This window comes from Pterocles gutturalis, unplaced genomic scaffold (assembly GCF_000699245.1).
Source record: "Pterocles gutturalis isolate BGI_N339 unplaced genomic scaffold, ASM69924v1 scaffold37904, whole genome shotgun sequence".
Taxonomy (NCBI): Eukaryota; Metazoa; Chordata; class Aves; order Pterocliformes; family Pteroclidae; genus Pterocles; species Pterocles gutturalis.
Window position 1 is genome coordinate 30,188 of NW_010129499.1, and position 25,412 is coordinate 55,599.

Sequence of the window (25,412 nt, forward strand, 5' to 3'; positions counted from 1 at the left end):
ACAGAAGGTTTTTTTTATCTGAATTTCGCTTTGGGCATGTGCATCCTAGCTTTGGTCCTTTGGTATAGCCAGCAAACATTTTGAAATGTTTGGGTACAGATCTCTTTTACTGAAATCTTTGCACTGATGTTGATGGAAATGTGAGCACAGAAAGTAGATTCACATCACAATTATCTCCCAAATATTTGAGGTTCTTTGATTACAAAGAAAAGAACCGTCTTGTATCCTGTGTCCCAAGAGTGCTAAAACTGCAGAGTATTTTTTTGTCGGTAGAAGTAATCAGTGTGACTTCTTTATAATGAATTTGGTCACAGGCAAACTTGGAAGGAGCAAAACCATTTCTGCAAACTGGTGTTCCCTTGAACAACTTCTGAGAAGGCACTGTTCCTAGGCATTAATGCAGTATAAACTGTATTGTGGGTTTTAAAAATAAAGACAGTAATTGCTTTTGTTTTGCCAAAGTTAAAACACGATTTCCATTCAGCTGTAGTTATCAGGCTTGCTGTAGCTTCTGAAATGTGAGTTATTTCCAAGGGTAGAAGTACACTAGAAATGGAATAGGGGATTTTTTTTTTTGTTATTTTTTTACTTTTATTTCCTTCCTTTCAAAAATGTATCTTTGGACTTAGAACGCTGCTTTGCCTACATTTGGTTCAGAAAAAAAGCCGCAAAACTAGAATCACATTCATGCTTTGATTAACTACTTCAAGTTTGCCATACATCACTTATATTTTGTACTAAGAGAATGAATGCTTATGAAAAGAATATAGCATTGCCTCTCTGTATTCACCACTGTACTATGTGCTTCCAATAACAGCAGGGGATAGAAAGAGCAAGCTAAGAGGGATTGCAGATGGAGGAGAGGGCACTTCATGATGACCCACCCCATTTCTGCTCCTCAATTGGTGTTTCTTTTTTTATATACAGGTAATGTGTAGGCATGAAACTGCAGTAGCACTGTCTTTTCTAATTGGCAGAATAAATCATCTCTTTAAACAGGAAACAATAAGAGCAATACCATAATTAAGTTAGCCTTCAAAACATAGTGCAGATAACCAGAACCTAATTCCTGGAATCGCTGTTTTCGCCTAGTATTATTTTAAAGAATTAAAGTTGCAGAAAGAGAATCCTGTCTGTTGGCTAACAGGATTAGCAGTGTATTACCTTATAAATTCTGTGTTCTGGATTTGAGATCTGGAGTTCACACTTAAGTGCTTCTGTGTATGATTACTGTCAAGGAGGTGTGTTAGTTTTGTAAGCTGTGATTGCAGAACAATAGTTCTTAGCAATTCTAGTACATAATGCAATAGAAAAGGCACCTGCAGAAAGTGCGTAAGCAGCATAACTGGAAAGATGCTGTGTCTGGGGAAAGTGCTTTGTGATTGTTTTGTACGTTTGTGTGTTTTTTTGCTTTTCTTATCTGTATAATGTTTCTCCAGTGTTTCAGATCTCAATGTTGGGAGGCCAGGGGTCTTCCTCAAATAAATTCAAACTCACTCTTAGTATAATTACAGGATACATAGTTTTCTTGTTTCATTGCCACAAACTGGTAGGAAAAAAACAAGTATTTTCGTTACTTAAAATATTCATAACCTGAGTTGAGAAGAAATAATGAGTCTTCCTTTCTCAGCATATTTCATAAGGCCATCTATCCTTGGTGAAAAGGCTCTTTATAGTCTCATTCGCCATGATAAAACTGTGAATGTTACTAGGATTAAACACCTCTGCTATTGCATATCTGTCTTTATTTTCCATATGTCTAAATGACATTATCTTGAAGCATAGTTATTTTGAAACGTTTAGAAAAGGGAACCTTTCACTCACTAGTATTGCTGATGACCCCATTAGTATAAAAGAGAAAGATGAGTGTCACATAACTAAGTTTCCTATCAGCAGGCTGACTAAAGAATAGCACATATGAACATAACACATGAACAGCTGGAAAGCGACTGGAGTGTTATTAAGGATGTGGCTTCTGTCCTAGCTTGAAGAACCCTTAAGGGAAAAAAAAAAGTATTATGTTACTAGGGAATAATACGTAAACCTGAAATAATACTGTATCTGGCACCATCCCTTAGCAATGGACGTTTTCTGATTTAGCCTTAAATGGTTTTGCGATGGGAAATGTTATAGTCTCCTAGTGCCTGTAAACAGGGAGAAACACTTCATTGGTCAGTACGGTTGGTAAAGAAACTTCTAATGTGAGGTAATTTATTTTTACAACTTACACATTTCTGTTTGAGTTCAAATGAATATGTTGTAGGAAGAGCCTATGAGCATCTTAGGCAGTTTCTGCCATTGGTGCATCAATTTCTCCACAATAATAAACTTCTAACATCTTGTCAGTACTGTAGTTGCATTTACTGTCATTTTCTCGCATCGGATCACCAAAACCATTAGTGATGTTGTCTGACCATTTATCTTTAAAGTGGAGTAATCCACTTCACTAGCACTTCATTTGGCCGTAAGGGGAGAACCATTCTGCGTTCTGGAGTTTCCTTTCTACTGCAGAAGCACAAGTGCAGGTTATTGCCTTGCACAAAATCATTTGCTATAAGAACTCATTTATAAACCAAATGTCCACGGGTGCGTGTTTCACTGAGATTCAAAGCCTGATTATTTAAATTCCCTAAGGCATTCTGAAACTTGGCAGATAAAACTGAAATCCCAAAGGTTTGTTTTCTGTTCTGTTGAACACCAAGACATTTGTGGTTTTTAAATAAGCTCTGTTGCCCTCAAGCTGCGTTGGAGGTTGCATGGATGTGCAGACCTTTTGTAAAACATGTTTTTTCGAATGCTGCATGACAGTCTTTTTAACTGGAAGCAAGGGCTTTTGTCCTTAGTTGCATTAATTAAATGCAGAGTTTTCCAGAGAATTGGTTGGTGTGTGTTCATGTTAGATGTTGGTGAGAATCCTGTCAAATCAGAGCGTAGTTATTGTCTAGAAGAAATTAGTGTCTCCTCAGTTCTAAAATCTGAATATTTGGGTTATCAGAATATGTAAGAGTTTAAATTGTGTAACAACAGTACCTTAATTAGTAGTCTTTGTTAGACCCTAGAATCTTTTGACTGTCTACTTATTAAGCAGTTCTTTCCCTTTTTATTTATGGATATACTCAGGTCTTTCTAAAAGATGTTTGGCAATTTAGATGATACTCCAGTATCTACAGCAATTAAAGCGAAGAAAAAGATATGCAAAAAACAGAGAATATCTTTATTATATGATATAACACAGAGATGCAAGTCTACAAATATAGCAGTTCTTCACTTCTTTGCTCGGTTCTATTCATAGGTTATCAATATGGTAATATCCTGGAGTTAACAGCTGTTGGCATTGCATTAAGAGTGTTTTTAAAGTATTCCTCAAAAATATGCTGTTTAGCAGCCTCCAGGTACATTCGGCTCTTCCTCAGTTCCCTTTAGGGACATATTATCTCTTCCACTCAGTTCTCTGTGGAACTGAGAAGGTGACTGATTATATTGGGACAATCACAGCCAAACATAGTTTTGTAGACTTGGCACATAGATCTGTGCCAAAAGCATAGCACCTCTGAGTACGAGTGAAGATTTTATTACTGTAGTATCTGAGTATAGAAAGTGAGGATTTTTTGTTCATTTTGGTCTTTTTGGAGGTGAGTGGAAGTGCTGTGTAATGTATCTTCTCTGGATCTCAAGAGAGAAGAAACCCCATCCTTTTTGTTTAACCTGGTCATTCTGCTTAAGTTGAGGATTCCTCAGGAAATGTAGTTGTGCTCTTGGAGATAGGCTGTGTTTTACTGGGGAGATGAATGTATAAACAGAATGAGTCCTTGTCTCAAGAGTTTTTCAGATGGTTATACCTCCACAAATACAGTCTCTGGGTTTTCTCAGGAACATTAAAGTCCTGAGTTGTTATGTCATTGAGATGATGAAATAATAAATAAACTTGTAATAACAAAAATCACTTTACTGTGAAGATAAAAATTAAGCAGATTATAGAGTTCTTCACTCTGCTGTGATCTCTTGCTTCATAACAATGCCAAATATATTCAGGTGTCAGGAATCAGTAGACTGTCACAGTATTTAATTTTTATACTACGAGTTTAAAACTAATATTACCAGTTTTAAAGCTAGTCACTAGAGGACTAGTGACCTACATGTATTTTTATATATGATAATTTTTGTGAGAAAAAAAGAGAGGAAAAGGGAGCTGGGAGAGGAGCTCACAACTAAAATATTGGTGGCTTTAGGTAGCTTTTCACGTTATGGAACCTTTATCAATGGGAACCAAAAGGAAGTCATTGATATGTGTATTGATATATTTATAGATTTTAAAAATTAGATTTGATTAAGGATGAAGACTTGTGGAAAAGTAGATGTAAACTAGATACAGGAGTTACTGCTGAGTATGGGACTGAAATTTCTAAATAGTTTGAGATGTTTAAAATGTCTTGTCTTTGTTTCTTTCTCATTGATTGAACTATACCTTCAGGCTCGTTAAGATGACTGCTCAAAATGAAAGAGAAACACGTGTTTGAGAGTATAATTACAATTTTTTCAGAAAGAGATGTGCAGCTGTTCTTTCTCATGTCCTTTGAATCTCTTTAATACTGTTTTTAGCAATAAAAACCCTGGAGAAATCTCTGTGTAAGTGATGGCAGTTGGAACCCCATATGAATTGGAATTTGGAAGCAGGGCAAGAATAACTACCCCATTGCAATTATTGTACATTTATCTCATTTGCAGAGTTGAGACTCTGTTGGTTTAATTCATGCACAATTGTGTATGTTTTACCCAGAACTGTGTATAGTGTTGCTGCATCTTCCTTCCTTAAGAACTCTGTGTACTATAACTGATATGATGTGTTGCCCAAATTTTTTAGCAAGTCTATGAGATTGCTAATAGTATCATCTTGCATCTTATTGATCAGCAGCAAATTTTCTTTTTTATTTTTTTTTAACTTCTGTCCTTGCGAGAAAAAAAAAAAAAAGATAAATGTAAGTTAATTTAAGCAGCGGGATGAAATCTATGATAACTATTGACCTAGTTGTGATTCCTCAGCAATTTTATATAAATTTAACTGTGAGTTCAGTTGACTGACTCCTGATTTATCATATTGGAGAGAATAATTAAGATTTCTGAATATTGCACTACTCAATATATTTTGTCAGTTCCAAACTGAGAATCCATCTTAAAACTCTCAGGAAAAGGATTGTCTAGTTTTAGAAAGCTTTTTCAAATGGAAATAGTAATGGAATTAAGATGACACTGTTTGTATTTTTTTCTGCAAAGCTAATCCTCCATGTTAAATGATGCCATATGTTAAAAGCAAAATGAAAAAACCCACTTCTTGAAATATGAATTATGAATTAGTTCCATTTTTATATTTTCTTGCAGAAGAGGATAATTAAGCAAAGAGAATGAGTGCAGTTAACAGCATACTAGACTGTGCCATATATTTTCAGGACCAGTGATGATTCTCATGCTCGTTTCATCAAAAATCTTTTCAGTCTCTGCATTTATAATATGTTCGTTGTTGCAGCTGAACAGTAGCATCTTAGCCTTCAGGGCAAGCATCAGAAAATGGGGCTTTTATGGATAAAGACAATACTCTAATATGCTGTGGTTCTTTTGTTTTCCAGAATCATCCAGCCATACAACAAGAACAATAATGGTAAGTAAAGAGATTATAGGTATCGATCTATCTATAAGTATGATTTCTCCTTTGAAAACAAAGTGGATATAGTAGTATCCTATGCCATTGGCATGTTTTCTTTTAATAAAGTCCAGCATCACTGTAGAGCTAAAATGAGTCTGTCACATTTCATGGGAAATCTTGGAAAAAATGTGAGGCTGAATAGCTTAAGAAGTACCAGTGCTGTCAGTTTGAATAGGTGAAAAATCCAGTTACAGTTCTGTATGTTATGTGTTTAAGTGATTTTTGATTATGTCAAATTAATGTTGATAAAATCTCCAAGTTCGAAACAATAGCAGAGTAATTTCTTGCGCCACATTCCTATGAGGCCAGTTTCTGACTTAGACCTTGAGTTTGATAGTTTGGGTTCCAGAAACAGAGAAATGTTTAAACAGACAGATACATCTTAAAAAATGAGATTTAAAAGTTTCATGCATAAAAATGTCATGGATTTATTGTCTATCTTGGGTTTTTATAGATTGAGTAATGTTATCAGTCTCTTTCTGTTTCGAACTCCTAATAAAAGTTAGACAAGACTGAATGAAAATTCACATAAAGAAAAGCTTTCTCTGACTGGGAATGATTCATGCCTCTTCTTTAGATATTTGGGGGAAGGGCTATCTACTTTCGGAAAAAGAACAATTTTTGAGACAAGTTTTGAAATTTTAGAATAAAACCCAAGAAGACATGATGTAAGCTTGTTTGCTTTAATTCATACAGTTTTCAGGGTGTCTCTTCAAGTTTATTACCTCTTCTGTGTGTACAGCGTTTGTGGGATATGTAAGTTCCCACACAGAAACTTGATTCAACAGGGGACAAAAGGTAAATTTAGTTCATTGCCTTTGTGATCAATAGTCATTAATAGTCCAGTGCAAATGGATAATAAAGAGGTAAGGTCTACAGATCACAAAATTTCAGAATAGTAGAGATATGTTTGGAAAAAAGTCATGTTTTCTACTGGATGTGATGTAATCCTTGTTTGTCGCTAATTTGGTTTAAATAGACCTATTTCAAAATAAGATGCTTGGAGTTATTTGACTGTGTTCCTCGGATTCAGAATTTTTTCAGTATTTCTAGTTCTGCATTGGGGTCAGGAAAAGAGGTAGAGGTTAATGCTGAAGCTAGTGAAAACTTCAGTCTTCGTTTCCCCTTTTTTTTTTTAATTAACTTTACTCTGAAGATAACTCATATTTTGTCAGTCTATCTTTCCCATTAATGTATCAAAACAGCTCTAAAAACTGACCCAAGGAAATGGGGATTTTGCCTATATGAATGTATCCTTGCACTGAAACATGGCCAAACTTTAAAGAGATGAAGAGAAAGATTTTTAAATAGCTTGAGTTCTCGAGGTTCCTGTGTTGTGAACCTCTCCAGAGCTCTCTGCTGACAACTCAGACCGCTCTAACGTTCTGCAGTCAAAGCAGTGTGCAGTAATTGTCCATTGCACTTAAAGTACAATTAAAAGTAAGTATTCTGTTTAAACAGTGTGAAAAGATTATGAAATATGTCCACTCTTCTCTGCAATTAAAACATAACTGAATGAGTAACAGAAAATTTCTTACTCTCCCATGAGTAGGAGCAATGTCAGTAAAGCCAGGAAATACACTAGTCAGTGTGTTAGGAGCAGTGTGAGATTGCCTATTCAATACAGACATAGTAAAACTATACTGCTGTGATCCATTTTTAAATAGCTACTGCAATAAATAATTACTCTAAAAGAAAATCCCCTTTTTTGGGGCTGATTATGGTTAATATTGTAACAGATAAAAACTTAAAGCATGATCTTTAGTCAATCAGAATGTGAGTGGTATAGCAGCAAATGTGTATACTGCCTTGGATGCTTTGATGTAAAGAGGATTTTGTCTTACCAAGGCGAAGTATTTGCAAACCTTTTAAATTGCATTTGTAGGTGGTGAAACAACATAAGTTGTAAAATCTCATCTCATCTCTGAAGATTCAGATTTATGTTTAAGTCAAAGCCAAGGAGGAGCAGTGCATACTTAGCTAAGGAAAAAGAAGTGCAGTTTTTCTGAGAACATTATAATAATTATTCTTCTGTGTTTAAATACAGTGATGGCTCCCTATTTTTTGTTTCAGATTCTTGTTCGTAAAAATAAAAAACTAGAAAAAATTTAAGGGTCTGTGTGAGGGGAGGGAGGGCATCTTCTGTTTTAACTATTAAATAGATTACTCTTTATTCTGTGGGTAGATGCCTAATATAGTCTTTCATTACTGATTTACTAATTTATATAAATATTTACTTCAAAATGCTGCTTTTAAAGATATGGCTTATTCTGAGTTTATATAGCTTTTGTGTAACTTCTATGAAATACAGAGGCTATAAACACTGTAGTATTTTAGAACAGATCCTTTGGGAAGTCAACTCTTTTTTTTTTTTTTTTTTCTTCTTTTTTTTTTTTCCTCCCTTTCCCCTTGCACAGAAGAGTCATTGGATTTTCATCATTACATCTAGTTTAGGTGTTTTGTAAAAGGTTTGATGGCAAATCAGGAGATTCAGAAGTAATACTTGCATTGACTACCTGGTTTATTTCTTGAATATGATCTGTTGTTTGAGAATCTTTTTTTAAATTGCCTTCAGGTTTTGTAAATTAAAGTTTATATCCAAACTGAACGTATGCCGGCATGCTAGCACCAACATTTGTGACTCCACGCTGTGTGGAGATCCATATGAGCATGTTTTTAAAAATTTTACATTCATGTCAGATCTCCATGAATCAGTAAACTAAACCAGTCCCCAACCTTGATGCTTATTATAGAGGTATAATGCTAAGAACACTCCAGGTGTGGCAAAACAGAATCAATACCTGATTTAAACTTTTTTTTTTACATTTGTTTTATGCTATACCCTGTATAATTAGGTCAATGCAAAATAGATTGAACCAATTCATATGGATTATTACCACTCATCTGAGCATCCTGATTTCTTCTAATGACTTTTTTTTTTGATGTAGTAAGCTTCTTTTGCTCTTTTTTATTTGATTTGCATTTTTTGTTTAAAGATGAGACAAAACATTTTAAAATGCTAATTTAAGGCAACAGGATTGTATGTGTCTTTGGAATAGTATCCAAACTTTGTTGGACTGATAGCTGTCCCTGCAGCACGTATCATGTGTGCAGTGATGCTTTACAGCTAATTCCTTTGTTTCTCAGACATAGCAAAGCCTTATGCCTAGTGCACCTTGAATTGAAAGACCTGGATTTACAGTTAAACAACTGATTGAATTAGTAACTGTTTGAATGAGTGCCGCTGCTTCCAGAAGATTTAGCAGAGAAAAACACATTCTTATGTAGCTTCTTCATGAAAGGGACTCTTTCATTCATTGTCCCCTGGAGGTGTCTGACTTGCTCATTGGAAAATGAACGTTTGTGTATGCAAATGGGAGATTCATGCCCCTGCCAGGTGAGTTCTGATTAGCAGCACTTGCAAGAAGATCTCAAAAATCGAGCTGTGCACCAGCCTGTGAGAGAAATACCTGAAAAGAGCACCCACGGAGAAGCGTTTGAGCAGGGGACAGGTGAAGCTGTGAAGACACTAGAACAAACAGTCTTCCCATAAACTCCTCCTTGTTGAAAACCTTTAAAGGATTGCCTTTGGTCTCAGAGGTCTCTGAGGATGTGTTCAGTCTGCAGCATGGAGACCTGCTGTTCGGCAGGTGAAACTCTTCCCAGAGATAACTCTGTGCTTAGATATTTGTGTTCTTTATTGGATGTAACATTACCTGACCCAGCGCTCCTTTAGCCCTGCAAGGTTTTTCTTTCATGTGCACTTCTCATGATGTCTTTTGGGCATGGAACAGTTATGTCCTAGAGGTACTAGAGATCTAAACGAACATACCAGATTCAGATGAGGAAGAACTTGGGAGATACGAGTCACTCAGCACGGAGGAGGATTTGTCCAACACGCAGGTAGCATACTCTGAGTAGAGCCCCTGCTGCTCAGGTGCTTCTCTGTGATCTGCCTCTGGGATGTGGACCCTTAATACCAGTGGTGTTGTTGCAAAATTATAGCACAGCTTATTAGTGACGTATGCAATCAAAATCAAAATGCCAGCTGCTAATTGCACACAACAGTGTTATGATGACATTATTTGAGCTTGCTGCATGCAGGTTTTTTTGACTGAGTAGGGCTTCTGTGGTGGTCCAGGTCGTATGCCTGAGGCTTTCATAACCTTCGTAGTGTAACTGTGTGCTAGAGGGGGAAAATAAAAAAAAAATAAAAAACATTCAACAAGTACTTTGTATGAAAGTTAATTTTGCTCTTGGTGTTGGTATTAGTATGATAGTGGCATCAAATGCTCATATTTATAACAAGCATAGTGGTAAATATGTTTTTTGAGAGGAACTAATGAACTGATTTTCTACTCCTAAATTGTTCGAGAACTTCAATTGTTTTGATTGACTAGAAACTAAAGATAATGTGGTCCCTAGCACACAGACTGGAGAACAATTATCTTATTTTCTGTTGTCTTTAAGTGAAATGTAATTAATTTCTTCAAATAGCTTGAAAGGACTGAGGGAGAAGTGAAATAAAAGAGAAAATTCTAAGCAATATGATGCAACAGAAATGAGATTATGTTTTAACCCTTACGGTATTTTCTGTAATGTTATATCTTGCCTGGAATAAGAGTTAGGGTCTAATAAAAGTAGACAAAGCAGAAGTTCAGAACTGGTAATGACATCTGTCTCTGCCAGGGTAAAAAGTATTATAAAAAACCATACTTTTTCCATGAGGCTTAGCTGTTCTTCAGGTTTTATGCCATAGGAAGTGGACTTTTTGTACCTTGTATGTTTCCTGAAATATTTTTGCCTGTGTGTGTTGTTTTGAATAAAGGAAACAATTGGAGTATTAAAAAGGAGCCTATGAAAAGAGATAAAACATTATATTTGACAACTTAAACCCATTTCTGACTGGGGAAGCACAGGAAAAAATGGCCCTTTGAGCCCTTGAATGTTCCTCTGTAACGTATGACAGTGCCCATTGCCAGATAAAAATAATTGGTTTGGATGTACTGTGAAATTTTTGATGTATGGCAGCATTTTTCCATGCATGAATTCTTACTTTTTGAGCACTATCCACTTTGTCCACAAAGAGGTCATCAGTTAAATACATCCATGAATTTCTAATTTCATCCAAACTATGTATTTTAGCATGAATTTATTCTAAATAACAGCTGAATTACTTCTGGTAGCATGTCCTTTACTTTTTCTTCCCCACCAAAGCCAACACAAAAAAAAAAAAAAAAAAAAAAAGTGAAAATCAAACTGCAGTCTAGACACCAAATTTTAAAAAGTTAAAAACGCAGGAAAATATTTAGGAAAATCCATCCAAAGATGGATTTACAGCCCTGTGTGCAACAGCAACTAAATTCACCGTAAGCCTTATTTCTTTCTAAGACAAAGGAAAATAGTTTAGCTCTAAGAAAGAGTTATCTGTGACTCACTCAAATTTGATGTCTTGTTGCTCTTTTTGTTCTTGTTTGGTATTGATATGTCAGATCTAAGGAATCATAGAGGAGATTATTCAGTTATTTACACTAAAATAATGAATGCTAGAATTCTTTGTTGAATGCATAAAATTTTTCTTACTGGAGAGAGCAAACGGTGTGGATCAGGGTGTGTTAAAGGTTGCCGCATAATGTGAACGTAATAAATTGAATACGAGTGCAAGAATTGTGCAGAAGAAATGAGGCCTCTGTCTATTATTTCTGGCTGTTATGGTTTTTTGACATGATTTAAGAGATCAGTTTTGCATTCTGTTCTGATAGTCTTTGTGGATGTTACGAGGCTCTTCCTTACTCAATGTCTATGGAATCGGTCCCCGAATTAGAGGTTGCTCCTGTGAATGTGCAGAATTGTACACATTTTAGGAATATTACAAAAATGCTGTCAAGTAATGAGGAATACTTGTATTATTTCACCAAGAAATAGTCCTTCTATGAAAACATGATGCTGAATCCATGCGAGATAAAGTAAGCAAGACTTTCATCTTTGTATAATGTCTTGTAAGATGTCAGTTTTAATCAAATAATGTTGTTATTTAGTTCTGCTGATAACTGATCATGTGGCAAACGAGTGTTACTACCAAAATTAATATCTTTGTCATGGGATATTCTTCCAAAATGTTACCTATATGCCATATAGAAAATATTATTTTTACTCTCTCCTTTTCACGTATAAGACAACAGCTTCTCTCGTTAGATCTGACTACTTACCCTCTTGTTGCACAGCTATTCCAGTTAAAGGTTTAGTGGAAAATTAATGCATCATTTTATGTTTAATGTTATTTGTATTAAAATGAAGGCAGGCATGTTGCTATGAGATCTGATATATACTGGCAAGTGAACCTAAGAACCATGGCACCAGCAGGGTGATATAAACCTTTGTTACCCTGCTTCCTTTTAGGTTAGCAGCACTTGTCTTATACAGTGATGTTTATTTAAAAAGAGAGAGATACAGACAGACAAAGGACGTATGAAGTGAGAAGTATAGATTAAAAAAAAAATAGATTGATGCCATACTTGGATGAAAAAACAAATCTTGTCTCATTGGCTAAGGTACTGGTTTTTTTCTTAGAAATTGTGAATTCTCTCCTGAAGTCAACAGGTTTCTGTTGTGGAACTGCTTAGTTCATGGAATTGATTCATGCCTCAATTTCTCTTTGTATAAAATTACATTAAAAATGGTTAATTTAGTTTTTAAAGATCTTTCAGAGCTGTGTGTGTAAAACATGTCAATGTGCACAGGTGGTTACCTGCCCCTCAGGTACTGATTGAGGAAGACTAGCTGGTCTTTGAGAAGGATGTAGGCTGCCCTTTACAGGAGAATTAGTTGACAGAATTATGCTTATTCTCAGGCAAATATTTTTCCCCTTTTTTGTTATGATTTCAGCATGCTGCTCCTCATGTTCATATGACTAATGGTAAGGCCTTGCAAGCCAGTGCAAGTGCCATTAAGACAAGCACCATTCCAGTGATCAAGAGACAGAGGCAAAATTGGCTTGATGCTTCAGATGATGGTTTCTTTATAGCTACAGAAGAGACCAGGTAAGAGAAGTGAATCCTAAGCAGGGAACGAGGCTTCAATGTATACATGTTATTGACTCATTATTTGCATAAGTTTTTGTCATTATTATTTGAGGTTGCGGTACAGTGAAAAGCAATGTTACCTCAAAGTATACACCCAACTTTGCATCTCTTGCATACTAATATTATCAGTATTTCATTAATAAGATTTGGTCAGTCAGGGCTGCTTCTCTGTGGCAAAGATCAGACCTTTTTAATTGTTACTAATTGTAGTTCATATACAATGAAGTTTAACACACCTCTGATCATTCAGAAAAAATGTAAATGCATCCACAATGTAGGCTATACTCTAAAATTTTCAGAACTTGAAAAATCTGCAGCACACAATAGAGAAATGTACATCAGACAGCGTCTTTTCCAGGCTAGAAATGGATTTCATTTAAGAGCAGCTAAGATGATCGTCTTTTGTTTGCAGATTAATTGGTAAAATTTAATGAGCTTTTTGCTTTTCCCAGTAGAGCCTCATGTCATGCAAGACTCACTATTTTTCTGGAGGCTACTCTGTTCTTTTCTTCTCCTGTTAAGATCTGGCCATTCCCTGATCTAATTCAGACTGAGACAAGAAGTTATAGTCTATTTTTGTAAGATGTGATTGCTGGGCCTGTTATTTAAAAGCCTTTAAAATCTTGCTTAAGCAAGGGGATTGTTACTGCAAGTAACATGAGACTGCTCGTCACTTCTGTGATTATTTCACAAGCCTAGAAAAGCTTACAAGCTTTTAAACCAGAATGTAAATAATAAAATGAGGGAAGAGAAAGAACATATGTAAGTGTAGAGCTAACCAAGGAAAATGTGCATATTTAGTCTCGTTTATGGTAGTTTCAGCTAGGGAATTCAAAATACTAGTATGTGACTGGTGGTTATTTCAAGATCAATTAAGTACAGCACTTCATTTTTCTTTTGTCTGAGGAATGCAACAATTCAGAGAGGGTGGTAGGAGGATGATGAGCTCTTAGGCTTCTGATACCTAGCCCAGATTAATAGCATTCACTATTTTGACGGTTGTTTGATGCAAAGAGCTTAGTGGTATCAGACTAATCCCTCATAATTATATCCTCAAAGCTGAGACTGGTAACCTTTTGAAGTTCTCGAATTTTCAGTTGGTTGGTTTTTTTTTGTTTTTTTTTTGTTTTAAATCCTATAACATAGTGCCTGTCAAAGGATGAGATGGGTCCTACACTAGCAGTGTTTTTCTCTCACCACTGCTCTTGGAGGTAGCCCAGACAACTGGGCTAGATGAGATGTTTAAATTCTAGATGATCAAACTATGGTGAGATGACTCCTGCCTTTGCAAAACACTCATCCGTGATAGCCTTGCCTGTTCCCATCCTAGGAAATCCCCCTCTCTGCTCCCATGGCCATCCCATGGACACCATACCCGAGCCAGGCAGCGAGGCAGAACTTGCACTGTCTCCTCCTCTGCACCCATGGTGGTGGTAGACAAGGGGCTTAGTCGTCAGGACTCTGTGTCTGCTGCTCTCCTCCAACTCATTAAACGTTTAAGCGTGAAATCTCCTGGTAAGGGGAACATTGGGTAGTTAGACCTCATTGATACTCCCTTGAACAAGGAGGTACCTGAAAATGTCACGTCATGCCGTGTCACGCTGACCTGCGCTGGAGGAGCTGGCGTGGATCGAGCCCCCAGTACAGCCGTTCCCAATCTGACCAGAGCTAGCCCTGTAGGTTTAGTGCTGGTACGTAGCCATGCACCTTCCTTCTGTGTTAACAGCACACAAGGAGTAATAGTGCCCCACCTACATTAATCTGCAAAACTATATCTAATGGGAGACAGCAACTTTTTATCCTTTGAAACTCTGTTTCACATGAGATCTGTTCCTTCTCTCCCACAGACCTTTTCCTTTTTTTTCTTTTTCTCCTGTCCCCATCCCCATTGATTCCTTTCCTACCTCCGGTATATTTTCTCCTTTCCAGCGTTTTCCTTTGATCCTTTGATTCCCTGCACATTTATTCCAAGATTATATAGAACAGTGTAGCTCATTCTCCTCTCAGCTCTTGCTTGCCTCTGGCCTTTACAACTCGACGTGGAAAGCACGAAGGGGAGAATCACCTCCCTCGGCCTGCTGGTCACACTTCTTTTGATGCAGCCCAGGACACGATTGGCTTTCTGGGCTGCAAGCGCACACTGCCAGCTCATGTTCAGCTTCTCATCAACCAACACCCCCAAGTCGTCCTCCTCAGGGCTGTTCTCAATCTCTTCATTCCCCAGCATGTATTGATACTGGGCGGTTGCCCTGACACATGCTAATTACAGCAGAAGGAAAAATATTTTTCAGTGTAATTACAGCCTGCAAAAGGGAAAATATTTTTCAGTATAATGTTTTGTTTGCAACAATCTATAACGATTTTTATTTATCTGTCATAAAATATTTTTGTTTGTGCAGTGAATTAAGGTTTAAGATGCATATTTCTATAAAACATCAAGTAGGGAGTCTAGAGGGTAAATTTTCTCAGACATTTAGCTAAAATGCATTTTCTCTTTTGTTGACAAAAGAAAATGTAATATTGCTGCCAAACGAAATAAGGTGCCAGTGTATTTCATGCTAACCAAGCCAAAGATGCCAAACATGAGCATTCTAAATTTTATTATCTCTCAGTAGATAAAATGAATGTATGTATTTATGCCTATAGCCCCATTTTAGAAGATGTTTTAGAAGAACTATCATCCTTCCCCCTCTGAATTTAAGCACCAGTCATATTTCTCTAAAGTTAAATGTTGTATATCTAATTGCTCACAGATTCCAGATATTTGTACTGATGAATGAGCAGGGAGCTAGATATTCAGAGCAGTGAAAATAACTGTAGAAGTTATATATCATGTAAACTTCACTCAGGCCACAGTTCAGCAGTGACTGCCGGTACACTTGAAATTCAGTGTAAGCATATGTATCATTGAAACAAAAAGACTGGAGTTTACATCTGAAGATCAAGATATTTTAGGTGCTGAGGAATGCACTTTATATGAGTTGTAATGTGCATCCTCATACATTTCAGGTTTTTTTGTTTTTGTTTTTTTTTTTAGCTCTAGCTATTTGAAAGCAGTTTCCTCCCCTGTTATGTTTCAGTATCTGCACATCTGGGAAAAAATGCCAGCATAATTCCCATTTGTATTCCACTCCCTCCAAGCCCAGAGGCCTCTGCAAAGCTGAGCTGCACGTTAGCATGGTGCTGAGCTGCAGATGTTACAGCGCCCTGCCAGTCTGGGGAAGGGACAGAGTGAGTTTGCATCTGCCTACATACTAGTGCCATGAATGAATCACCCGTATGAGTTTCTTGAATGATCTATATCTATATATAGAGGTCCCCTTCCTGAATTCCTGTCAGCATGCTCAGTGAATTTTGCCAGTAAATGCAGAGGTCCCTGGTTTTGCTATTTCATCTGTAGTGGCAAGCTGCACTCTCCATTCAAAAACCTTCCTCGTGCCTGTGTGCCTCAGCTCACTTGGGATTTCCACACCTCTGTTCAGTCACAGGCTCACAGCAGGGATTAATCTAGGCAGAAAACCAGGTGACAGTTTGAGAACACTTACCTTGACATTACATCATAATTTTATGTTAACCTTTGCTGGATTTAACATTTTTGTATTTTCCTTTATTCTTGCCCTTTTTGAAAGAAAAAGGAATTCTCATTCCCTACTGCGAAATAACTTGCTCAAGATTTTATTCTAAAGTGCAACTCTATTTACACAATTCATTGAAAAAAATCACTCTTTAAAGAGCCTTACATTTATCACTACTCACCAAGGGAGATGCCTTATTTCTTTTTAATATTCTTAGTTATTAGCTGCTAGGATTCTCGTAGCACTCGGTGCATGCTTTAGGATCAACCGAAAGTCTCATAGCTATAAAAGGATTTTATTCAGGACATTGTTCTAAATCACCTTTGCTATAAGGAAGCTTTTTGGGTTTTATTCCCCTTTTGTTGACTAGCTGTAATGGGGACTTTTTTGTAGGCCCTATTTGAGGTTAATCCAGAAAATGATATTGTGTGAAATTAAATTCTTTATTGAATCACCATTCTAGGAGTTAAATAATGATTTAAAAAATGGGAAAATTCATATTGTGATCTCCAGAAGTTTAATAAAAATGTAATATATCAGCTTAGTATCTGATGAGTTATGTAAGACATAATAATAATCTAAGTATTAAAATAGTAATATAGCTGTTGGATGTCAAGGGAAATTCATCTGTTGTTTAAAACTTTTCTTACCAATTCTAGGTATGCAGTGTGCATACAGTTCCTATACACATGCTCTGTCCACAACAGAATGTATGTGCATGGTAATGATCATACTTGTATAGGGACAGCTAAAACACTGTGTGGAAAATGAATTTTTTTTCCAGCATTTGCATTATAAAAAATGTGTGGAAATGTTTGGCTGAATAGGTTGTAGCAGCAGATTCCATATGCTTTCCCTTTATGGGCCAAAAAGCATATTTGTATATAGAACTGCAGCTGAATGACTCGATGCTTGTTTCCTTTCAGTGCTGAAGCAGTTAGAAACCTTCTCACGGTAAGTGCAACTCCATTGGGAATGAGTTAACTTCAACTGCTAAAATTAGAACGTGATCTTTAGCTGTTACCAGCAGACGTTGCTTCCTTTATGCTGATAAAATGCATCCCTGTGGCAGCATTATACAGGCAATTTTCGTATTCTTCACTTTATGTTCTTTCTCCAAAAGGAAAAGCTTGCCTTGATTTGTTGAGGTACTACGTAAGGGTATTCCAATTGCTGTGATAATTACCTGATACCACTCATTTTTATTTATGCATGTCTCATAATACACACACAAAGCTTGAAACCAAAGTTGCATGTTGAGACAGAAAAGAATGTGAAGCTGACAACAAACTTCAGCAAAATGTTGAGCCTTGCTTGGCCATCAGTGGTCTGGTCCTCTGGCAGAAGTCGGGAAGAGTAATGCTAGTGCTCACAGCCCTTTGTGCTCCTGCATATGCTGCTAGCACTCTTTGCACTGTAGCTTTATCACTGTAAACCCTAACCTGTGCCTTTAAAGCAAACTGAAAACTTGAGTGAACCAAACCCTTCTAAGTATCATCAATATTAACAGTTGTGAATGACCTGCCCTTCATCCTTCTCCCTCCCACATGTGTTTTAATCGATGCTTAGACAAGGTCAGGCACAGTGTGAGTTACCACTCATAGCACATTGCTGGGAGAGAAGTGGAGGAGTGTCTCCAGTGCCTGGTGTCTGCTTTACAGCGCATAGATGCTGGTCTAGATCAAAGTCAGGGTTCCAGTTTTGCTCCTTCTTCCTCTTAACATTTGCAGTTTGTATCACAGAAATGTTCATAGGTATGTTTGTTTTATTTTTTCACCGACTGTGCAAAAAAATTTGTGCACCAAAGAGAGTATTTTTAATATACACTCAGGGATGATATCTAGTATTCATAAAGATGAGGCAATTTGATTTGAATTGGGATGCTGGTTTTTAACTTTCACCATGCTTGAATCTGGGGCATAGTGCGTTTTCATTTCTTACCTGCATGGCACTGTGCCCATTAGACCCTGACCCTGTAACCGACTACACGAAGATGCCTGTCTGCAGCCTTAGAGCATCAGTTGCAAGCCTGAGAATGTGATGCACCAGCTACTGCCCTCTAACCAAAAAATCAGCCTCTAAAGATGTAATTTTCTGGTTCCTTTACTTTTGTTGTATTATATAGTTGTCATACCTTGAAAAGCAAGGATTACAGAATATATCCCTTAGAATTATATCTAATGTTCCCTGATGGGATTGCAAATATCTTACTGATTGCTGCAGCTGAGTACAGGTGAGCTGACAACCATTTCCAGTCACTGTGGCAATACTGCACATTGGAAATCTGGGGAGAAACTGTCCTTGCTACAATTCAGGAGTGGTCTTACTCGTCTGACTACTGCTCAAAGCTGTATACTCATGAGAGTGAAAATCCACAGCCTAATAGTTTCTGTGAGCTATTATTTTGACCTTATTTAGTGTGAACTATTCATGAATGATGCTCACTATCTTCACACCTTATAAATCATACTTCTCTGAGCTCTAGCTGAGGCACTGTAATACAGAGTCGCAACCAGTGGTATAGAAACTAGATCATAATCTCTTGACATTTGTTTCTCGTTGAGCGGTTTTCATGGACCTACAGATATTTTCTTTCACTATTTATCTAGACAAGTTTTTCCTCTGGCTCCTTTTACAATCCCTAAAGTCAAAGTAACACCACTATGATAAAGTTTGGTTTTAAAAGCAGAATCATTCCATGAAGCTAAAATCAGCTCATTTGAAGAATGTGAATATCCTTTTAACGTATAAAAGGAATAATAAATATATACATGGAAAGCATGTACATAACAAACCCCAAAGTTCAGTATAAGTTCTGCCATTAGAGCTGGTAGGTTTGAAGAACGTGTGATATTAAGAGTTTTGCTTTGTCATTTTTGTTATTTTTTGAAGTAAAACCATTCTGGTTTGGAGCTGTGTATTAGTCTTCTCACAGTTTTAAGATGAAGTTTCAGTTTGTAGTAAGCTACTTGTCCTGTTTAAAGCTACATGGTAAGGGAAAGATGTTGTAGTGGTTGGAGTGCTTACCTAGGACTTGGGAAAATGAGATTCAGTTCCCTGCTCCCTCACACACTTCCCTTGAGACCTCCAGCAGATCTTTTAAGTCTGTATCTCCAAGAATTTAGATGCCTAACTCCTCATATCAAAATTAACAAGGTGCCTAAATGATTTATTTGTTGAAGATTTGGAGGCAACTGTTAATATGCATTCTGTTCTTTGTCTGAAGAATCAGATGAAGAGTACACAGAGCAGGTCAGAAGCCTTATGTGAGATCATCTTTCAGAGAAAACTTTTTACCTATATTGGTAATATAGGTAAAAATATATTGGTAATAAAATCTCATGGAAATGCCACCCACAGGAGTCCAGAAGCTGCTGACTGAAACTGGGCGATTTGTTAGTTTTAGAGGTGTCTCCACTGATTAGCAGGTGAAAATTAATTAGTGCACAGCATTGGTGATGACTGCAGAGAGGCTGAGGCTGAGAACAGATGGTTGTAAAAGACCTAGTTACTGCTGCCTGAAAAGTCACACTGCTGGGTCTTGTAAAATGATCATCTGATCTTACACTGTTGTGAGCAGAAATTCAAATATGCTGCCTCTCTGTGGTGGCTTAGATACCAAAGTATATTTTGCAACTGCATCTTAGGTAGGAGCTTGAATGTGGTTAATTCACATGACTCAGCTAAAGAGCAGTGACACATTTAGAGGTGTTACTCAACCACTTGCAATCTTCTCCACTCCCCTTGACAAAAGTAATTTCACAGTTGGACCGTAGCTGCAGAAGTACCCAGAGCATTTTATATTGGGGAAGGAAAATATAGTTTCTGAAATGAGACTTTTTGCAAAATTTTATTGTCGTGCAAAACTTGGGAGGGGAAAAAAAGTGAAACACGGGGATGATAATAAATTCATTAAGGATTGTCTTAAAGATGTCAGTGGAGAAGCTCCTGTATAAGTACTTAGCTTTTCCATAAATCTCATTCACTTTGTTAGACCTTCCAGACCCAATTCAACAAAGCTCTGAAATGCATGCCTGACCCCCCACTGAGGGCAGTCAGTCAGCTAGAGCACGTCACCTGGTCAGTAATACGCCATATACGTCAGATGTTAAATTGGGATGTCATACATTTCTTCTAACCTCTTTTCTTACAGTTCTTGACAAATTTTGAACTTCCTGCAATATGGTTGGCCATTTCAAAAGGTTTTCCTTCAGAAGCTTTTGTGTTTGTGCAGAGGATTTGATGTAGCTGAACCCAGTCCTCTTTACAGGATGTTTTAACTGAAGGTCTTGTGGCTTAGCTTCTTGTTAGCTTGCTGCTCAGCTTTTTCCTAAATCCACATCCCTAGTGGGAATGTGTCATCTTGTAATATTTGGTTGTCTTCTACTGTGGGAGTTACAACCACTTTGGTTTTGAACAAGAATAAATTTTTCTGTAAAGATGCATCTTTGTATGGGAAGCCGATTTCTCTTTTGAAGCCTTGGGAAACATGCAAAATAACAATAAAAATACTAACTTGTCAGACCAGCGTAATCTTCTGCATATTTAAGTATCAAAGAGAAGATAAAGACAAGATTAATTATAGAGTTGTTACCTATAGCAAGGCTAGAGTAACACTAGTTTAGGGCTAAAATTTGTTTACTCATAGTTTCTAAACCACAGAGGTTTATCACGTTCTATGTTGGCTATTGATGATCTGAATCCCCAAACAGTGCACAATATCAGTCTTAAGAGAAAAAATTTACAATTTCTGTGCTATATGAGCAATAGTAATCAGTAGAAGCTGGGCATAGGGTTAAGAACTATGTCATTTGAAGGCAGAGATACTAAAACTAGGTAAGTCCTGTGGTGAGTGCACTGTTGTTAAATGGCAAAGAAGACGATAAAACTGCACTGGGGTGAATATGTTCAACAACATAATATCACTGATCCTGGCAGTCTTAAAATTCACACAGAACTGCCCACTAACTTATTTATAAGTTGTCCTGTATTGGATTCTTCTTTTAAAATTACAGATAGAGGACTTAATTCTGAGCTAGTCTTTATTTCAGTGTGTGTCTTTAATAATTTATTCTTGCAATTTTCCTGTGATAGTTTTGTGTTTTGTTTTTTGGGGGTTTTTTATTTTGTTTTGTTTTAACTCATTAAGATCTTTTACATGCACAACCTTCTGGCATTAATGTAAGTAAGGCTGTGGAAAAACAAATGTTAGTTGTTCTCTGTAGCGAAAAAGCTTGGCTAAGTAACTACACGGGCATTTTAAATGTAAAATACGGAAGAGAACATAGTGACTGTGAAAGCTAATCACAGAGATAACTATCAGTTCTTGTCAAACCTCTAAGGAGATGTGACTGGCTGCTTTCCTTATTGTGCTATGGATAGAGGCTAAAGTATTTACCTGGCAAAATAAAACAGAATTGTTGTTCTAGTGGAAAAAGCACAGATATGCACTTCAAAATTCCTGAGTTGCCTCTTGCTTGATGTGAGACACCATACAAGTCATTTAACCTCTGAGTAACTCCACCTTTTTGTCTGTAAACTTGAATAATATTGATGTATACCTACTCTAAAGGATGCTGTGCAGTTTTTAGTTAAGCAGCCCAGCAAGTACTATGAGACACTGACGTGAAAAGTGCTGGCCATAAGAGTGGAGAGCAGGATGAGTGGCAGAAAATGAACTTGATATGGACTTTTGGTGCTGTGAATATGAAAAAAAAGTGAAAATACAATTTTTGAAATGAAGCTGACCTTAGAAATTAGCATCAAATCATTGTGTGGGAAAGCTTTCTTCTGTTGATGCCACAGTACAGGTTTCTAATCCATAGTCTGCACTGGAGCTTCTGTGTGTAGATAAGTGCTGATTATGTGAGAGATTGATGGTGTGGAGCAGAGCTCCAGGGGACAGTTTTGGGAGGGTACTTTTGCTCTCCAGCCATTTCTGGTAAGAATTATTACTTTTGATTTTCAGCCCTTGCTTAATAGCATGTAGCCAGAATGCTGAGAAACCAATCCAAATATACTATATGGGTACATGTATTTTTCCAGGAAAAGTACATGCATAATTGATAAAGAGAAAAATATTTTCAATTTTTTTGAGCCTCGGGTAATACTATAAGCTGTAATACTGTAAATAAAGTGTCCAGGCCAAAAACCTCAGATGAAACCTACCCTGAAGTAATCAAACAAGATAAGGAAAGAAAGAAAGAAAGAAAGAAACAAAAATACTAAAAAAAATACAAAAAGTTTTGTGTTGAAACAGTTCTCCTAATAAATAAAATATTAAAGTAGTTAAGATGAGGTGTTGACAGTGTGTCAAAGTGGGAAACAGCAACAGAATTAAATTATCTTTTTTTTTTTTCTTCTATGGAGCATATAATGGAAAGTTTTCTGTTATCTTGGACTTAGATAAGCATATTTAGTTTATACAATATTTTTGAAAATTATCATAACAATATTTAATGTTGCTGGGAAAATGGCACTTAATGCTTGTAGACCAAGGCCAGAAACAGGAGTTGTATGTTCTGAACATTTTTGCCTGGGAAAATACTGGAATTGTGAATTAATATGCAAGATGTTTGAGGAGTAGTTGAAAGCAACATTGCATTCCACTCTCAGCCAGCTCTAATGCACCTTCTCTTCAATTTCTTGCCTGTGTCAGGAAAAAATACATGGTGCCACGCAGGTAAAATTTTCGTCTAGTAGCAGGTGCTGTTTAATCATTATAGAGAATGGCCATCCTTCTGTGGAATAACTAGATGGTAGTGAAAATTCCTGTTGGTAGAGTATAAAGTTATGTAGTGTAGGAACTCACCCACACCCTGCTGATATGGTTAGGAAGAATAAAGAAGTTGCTTTGAGATCTGGTGTTTGTGCCTGTGAGCTGTGGAAGGCTTTCTGGCTCCTTGGATACCTGGGGTGCCTACGTGTTGACAAATTTGCAGTGATCTCGTGGGCGCGTTCATGGGGCGGAGAGGTTAAGCAACTCTTTCTTTAATACAGCAGGCTTCATGTTGTAAAACATCTGAAGTTGAGGGTAACTAAGCAGAGGCTAATGAATTTCAGATAAGGTGCAGAGCAGCTGTCCCATCGCTCAGGTTACAAGTCTGTTGAAGCCTGAGCCATTGTTTTGTTTTAAGGAGTATGAATAATTTACTTTTTACCCATTCCTTTGAGCTACCTTTTGCTAGGTCTTATCGATTCTGATCCCCTCTACGAAGCTGGATGCTGTGGTGAAAGGCCGTGAATCCAAAGGCAGGCCTTTCTCCCTTCTTCAGGGGGACAGCTGTGGGAGGAACGTGGTGCTGAGCGTGCTTCTGCTGCTGTGTAAAGTGAGGTAACGTCACTGCTGAGTTCACAAAGCTCCACTTGAGATGCAGAGCAAGTCCTGAGCTGCTTAACCCATGTTGAGCTCTGTGGTGTCTGTCATTCCTACCAACCAGATCGAGGGTTTTTTTCAAACTGAGCCTACAGTCTAGAAGGGCCTCCATGCTACTGGCTTCTGCGAGAAGCCAGCCTTGCACCGAAACCGATATGTAATTGTTTTATCCTAGCCGTCTGCAGTAGGTAACTTCAGTCTCTTGGTGGTAAGTACCAAGATCACAGATGAACTGGGAGAATAATTCCATTGCTGATTGTTAAGATTTAGATTTAGTCATCATGTGATGACTGCTGTATGACAGCATCTGTTTATAATGTTTCTTTAGGGGTTAAAATATTTTCTCAGTTCCAGCATTCAGCTGAAGTAATGAATAGTAATGCTGAGAGTAAGACTTTGCACTTCTTTAATTCCTTCTCTCTTAGCATCTTAAACCACCTTAAAATATTAATGAAATATGCTATTTTCAGGGGAAATGAAAGCATGGAAAAACCTGTTGAACAAGGTGATTTTTTCCAAAGGCCATGCCAGTTGTTTGCAGTAAAACTGGATATAAATAATTTCAATTACTCTTGTTCTAGGCACGCTAAAAATGCACACAAAGAGATGGCTTCTGCTCTGAGGAGATTCTGATATGAGTAGATTTTAAATCAAAAACAAGTAGAAAGGGACAGAGAGGTGGATTATGCCATGCAACACGTCAGGCATGGCACAGTCATAGAAGTTGGTGCTTTAAACACTTGACCTGGATTTTTCCTCCCAGTAAAGAAAGCACTCAAAAACCATAATTTATTGCTCTCTATATATATATGCATAGTAACTATAAGCTATTGCTCTGAAACACAAAATGTCAGAGAAGCCCTCAAGGTGGTGCAATGCTTGAAAACACTATATTAAGCTGCTTAGGAAGATATGACATGGTAATTTGTAACTGGTGTTATTATTGTTTATAGGCAACAGTTTGCTCCATATAATATTAATGCCAAACTGGAAGATAAACACAAGCAAAGGAAAACATTTCCTTGCTAGGAGGAGAAAAATAAGACAAGCTTTTAAAATATTTAAAAGATATTGGCATGTCTGCAGCAGCACCTCTTTCGTCTTATAAAGGTGGTACCACTCTATATGAGTTTTAAAATGCAACTAATTGGCCCATGGCAACTACTTTCCATTAGTCCAATGCTTATTAAAACACTTCCAATTTGTTTTATAAATGAACATTTCACAAAGGAACTTATTTTTAAAAGGCATATCAGTGTTAACCCACTTCTGCCTTCCAAACATATTTCTCCTAGTTTCTGTCATTTTGAGGTTAGACTAAAACCTTAAAGGAATATGGGTAAGCTTTAGCCTCAAAGTGCTGAGGAAAAAAAAATTGTTAAAACCAGCAAGCCAAATAGACAGTTAAATAAAATACTTTCCACACAGGTAGAAATGTAGGAAGTGCTGTGAGTCATTCCATCTCTCTCTAACCTGTCAGGTTTCTAAGGATCTGTGCCTACAGCTTCATTGAAGTTACATTCTCTTTGAGTAGACAGCATTGCACACAAATTGGGGCCTTTCACTTTGTTTAAAAGCCTGTTAAAATTAATAGAAAGCCTATCAGCCTCCTAAGATAGTGCCCACTCTTGTTATTTAATCCACTGAATAATTATCACAAAATCACAGAATGTTAGAGATTG

At 37.0% G+C, this 25,412-nt stretch overlaps 1 protein-coding gene across 1 annotated transcript in view; it reads left to right on the plus strand.

Moving 5' to 3' along the window:
- The window catches only part of LOC104466519 (metastasis-associated protein MTA3-like), a gene marked incomplete at both ends in the record, with an annotated part of 52,020 nt that extends 28,332 nt beyond the window's left edge, over window positions 1-23,688 (plus strand). Inside the window, 4 exons of the mRNA XM_010079958.1 lie at window positions 5,622-5,653; window positions 12,584-12,738; window positions 17,282-17,309; window positions 23,543-23,688. Coding sequence (XP_010078260.1) covers window positions 5,622-5,653; window positions 12,584-12,738; window positions 17,282-17,309; window positions 23,543-23,688 — 361 coding nt within the window. The remainder of the gene's footprint in view (window positions 1-5,621; window positions 5,654-12,583; window positions 12,739-17,281; window positions 17,310-23,542) is intronic.
- Window positions 23,689-25,412: the final 1,724 nt, after the last annotated feature.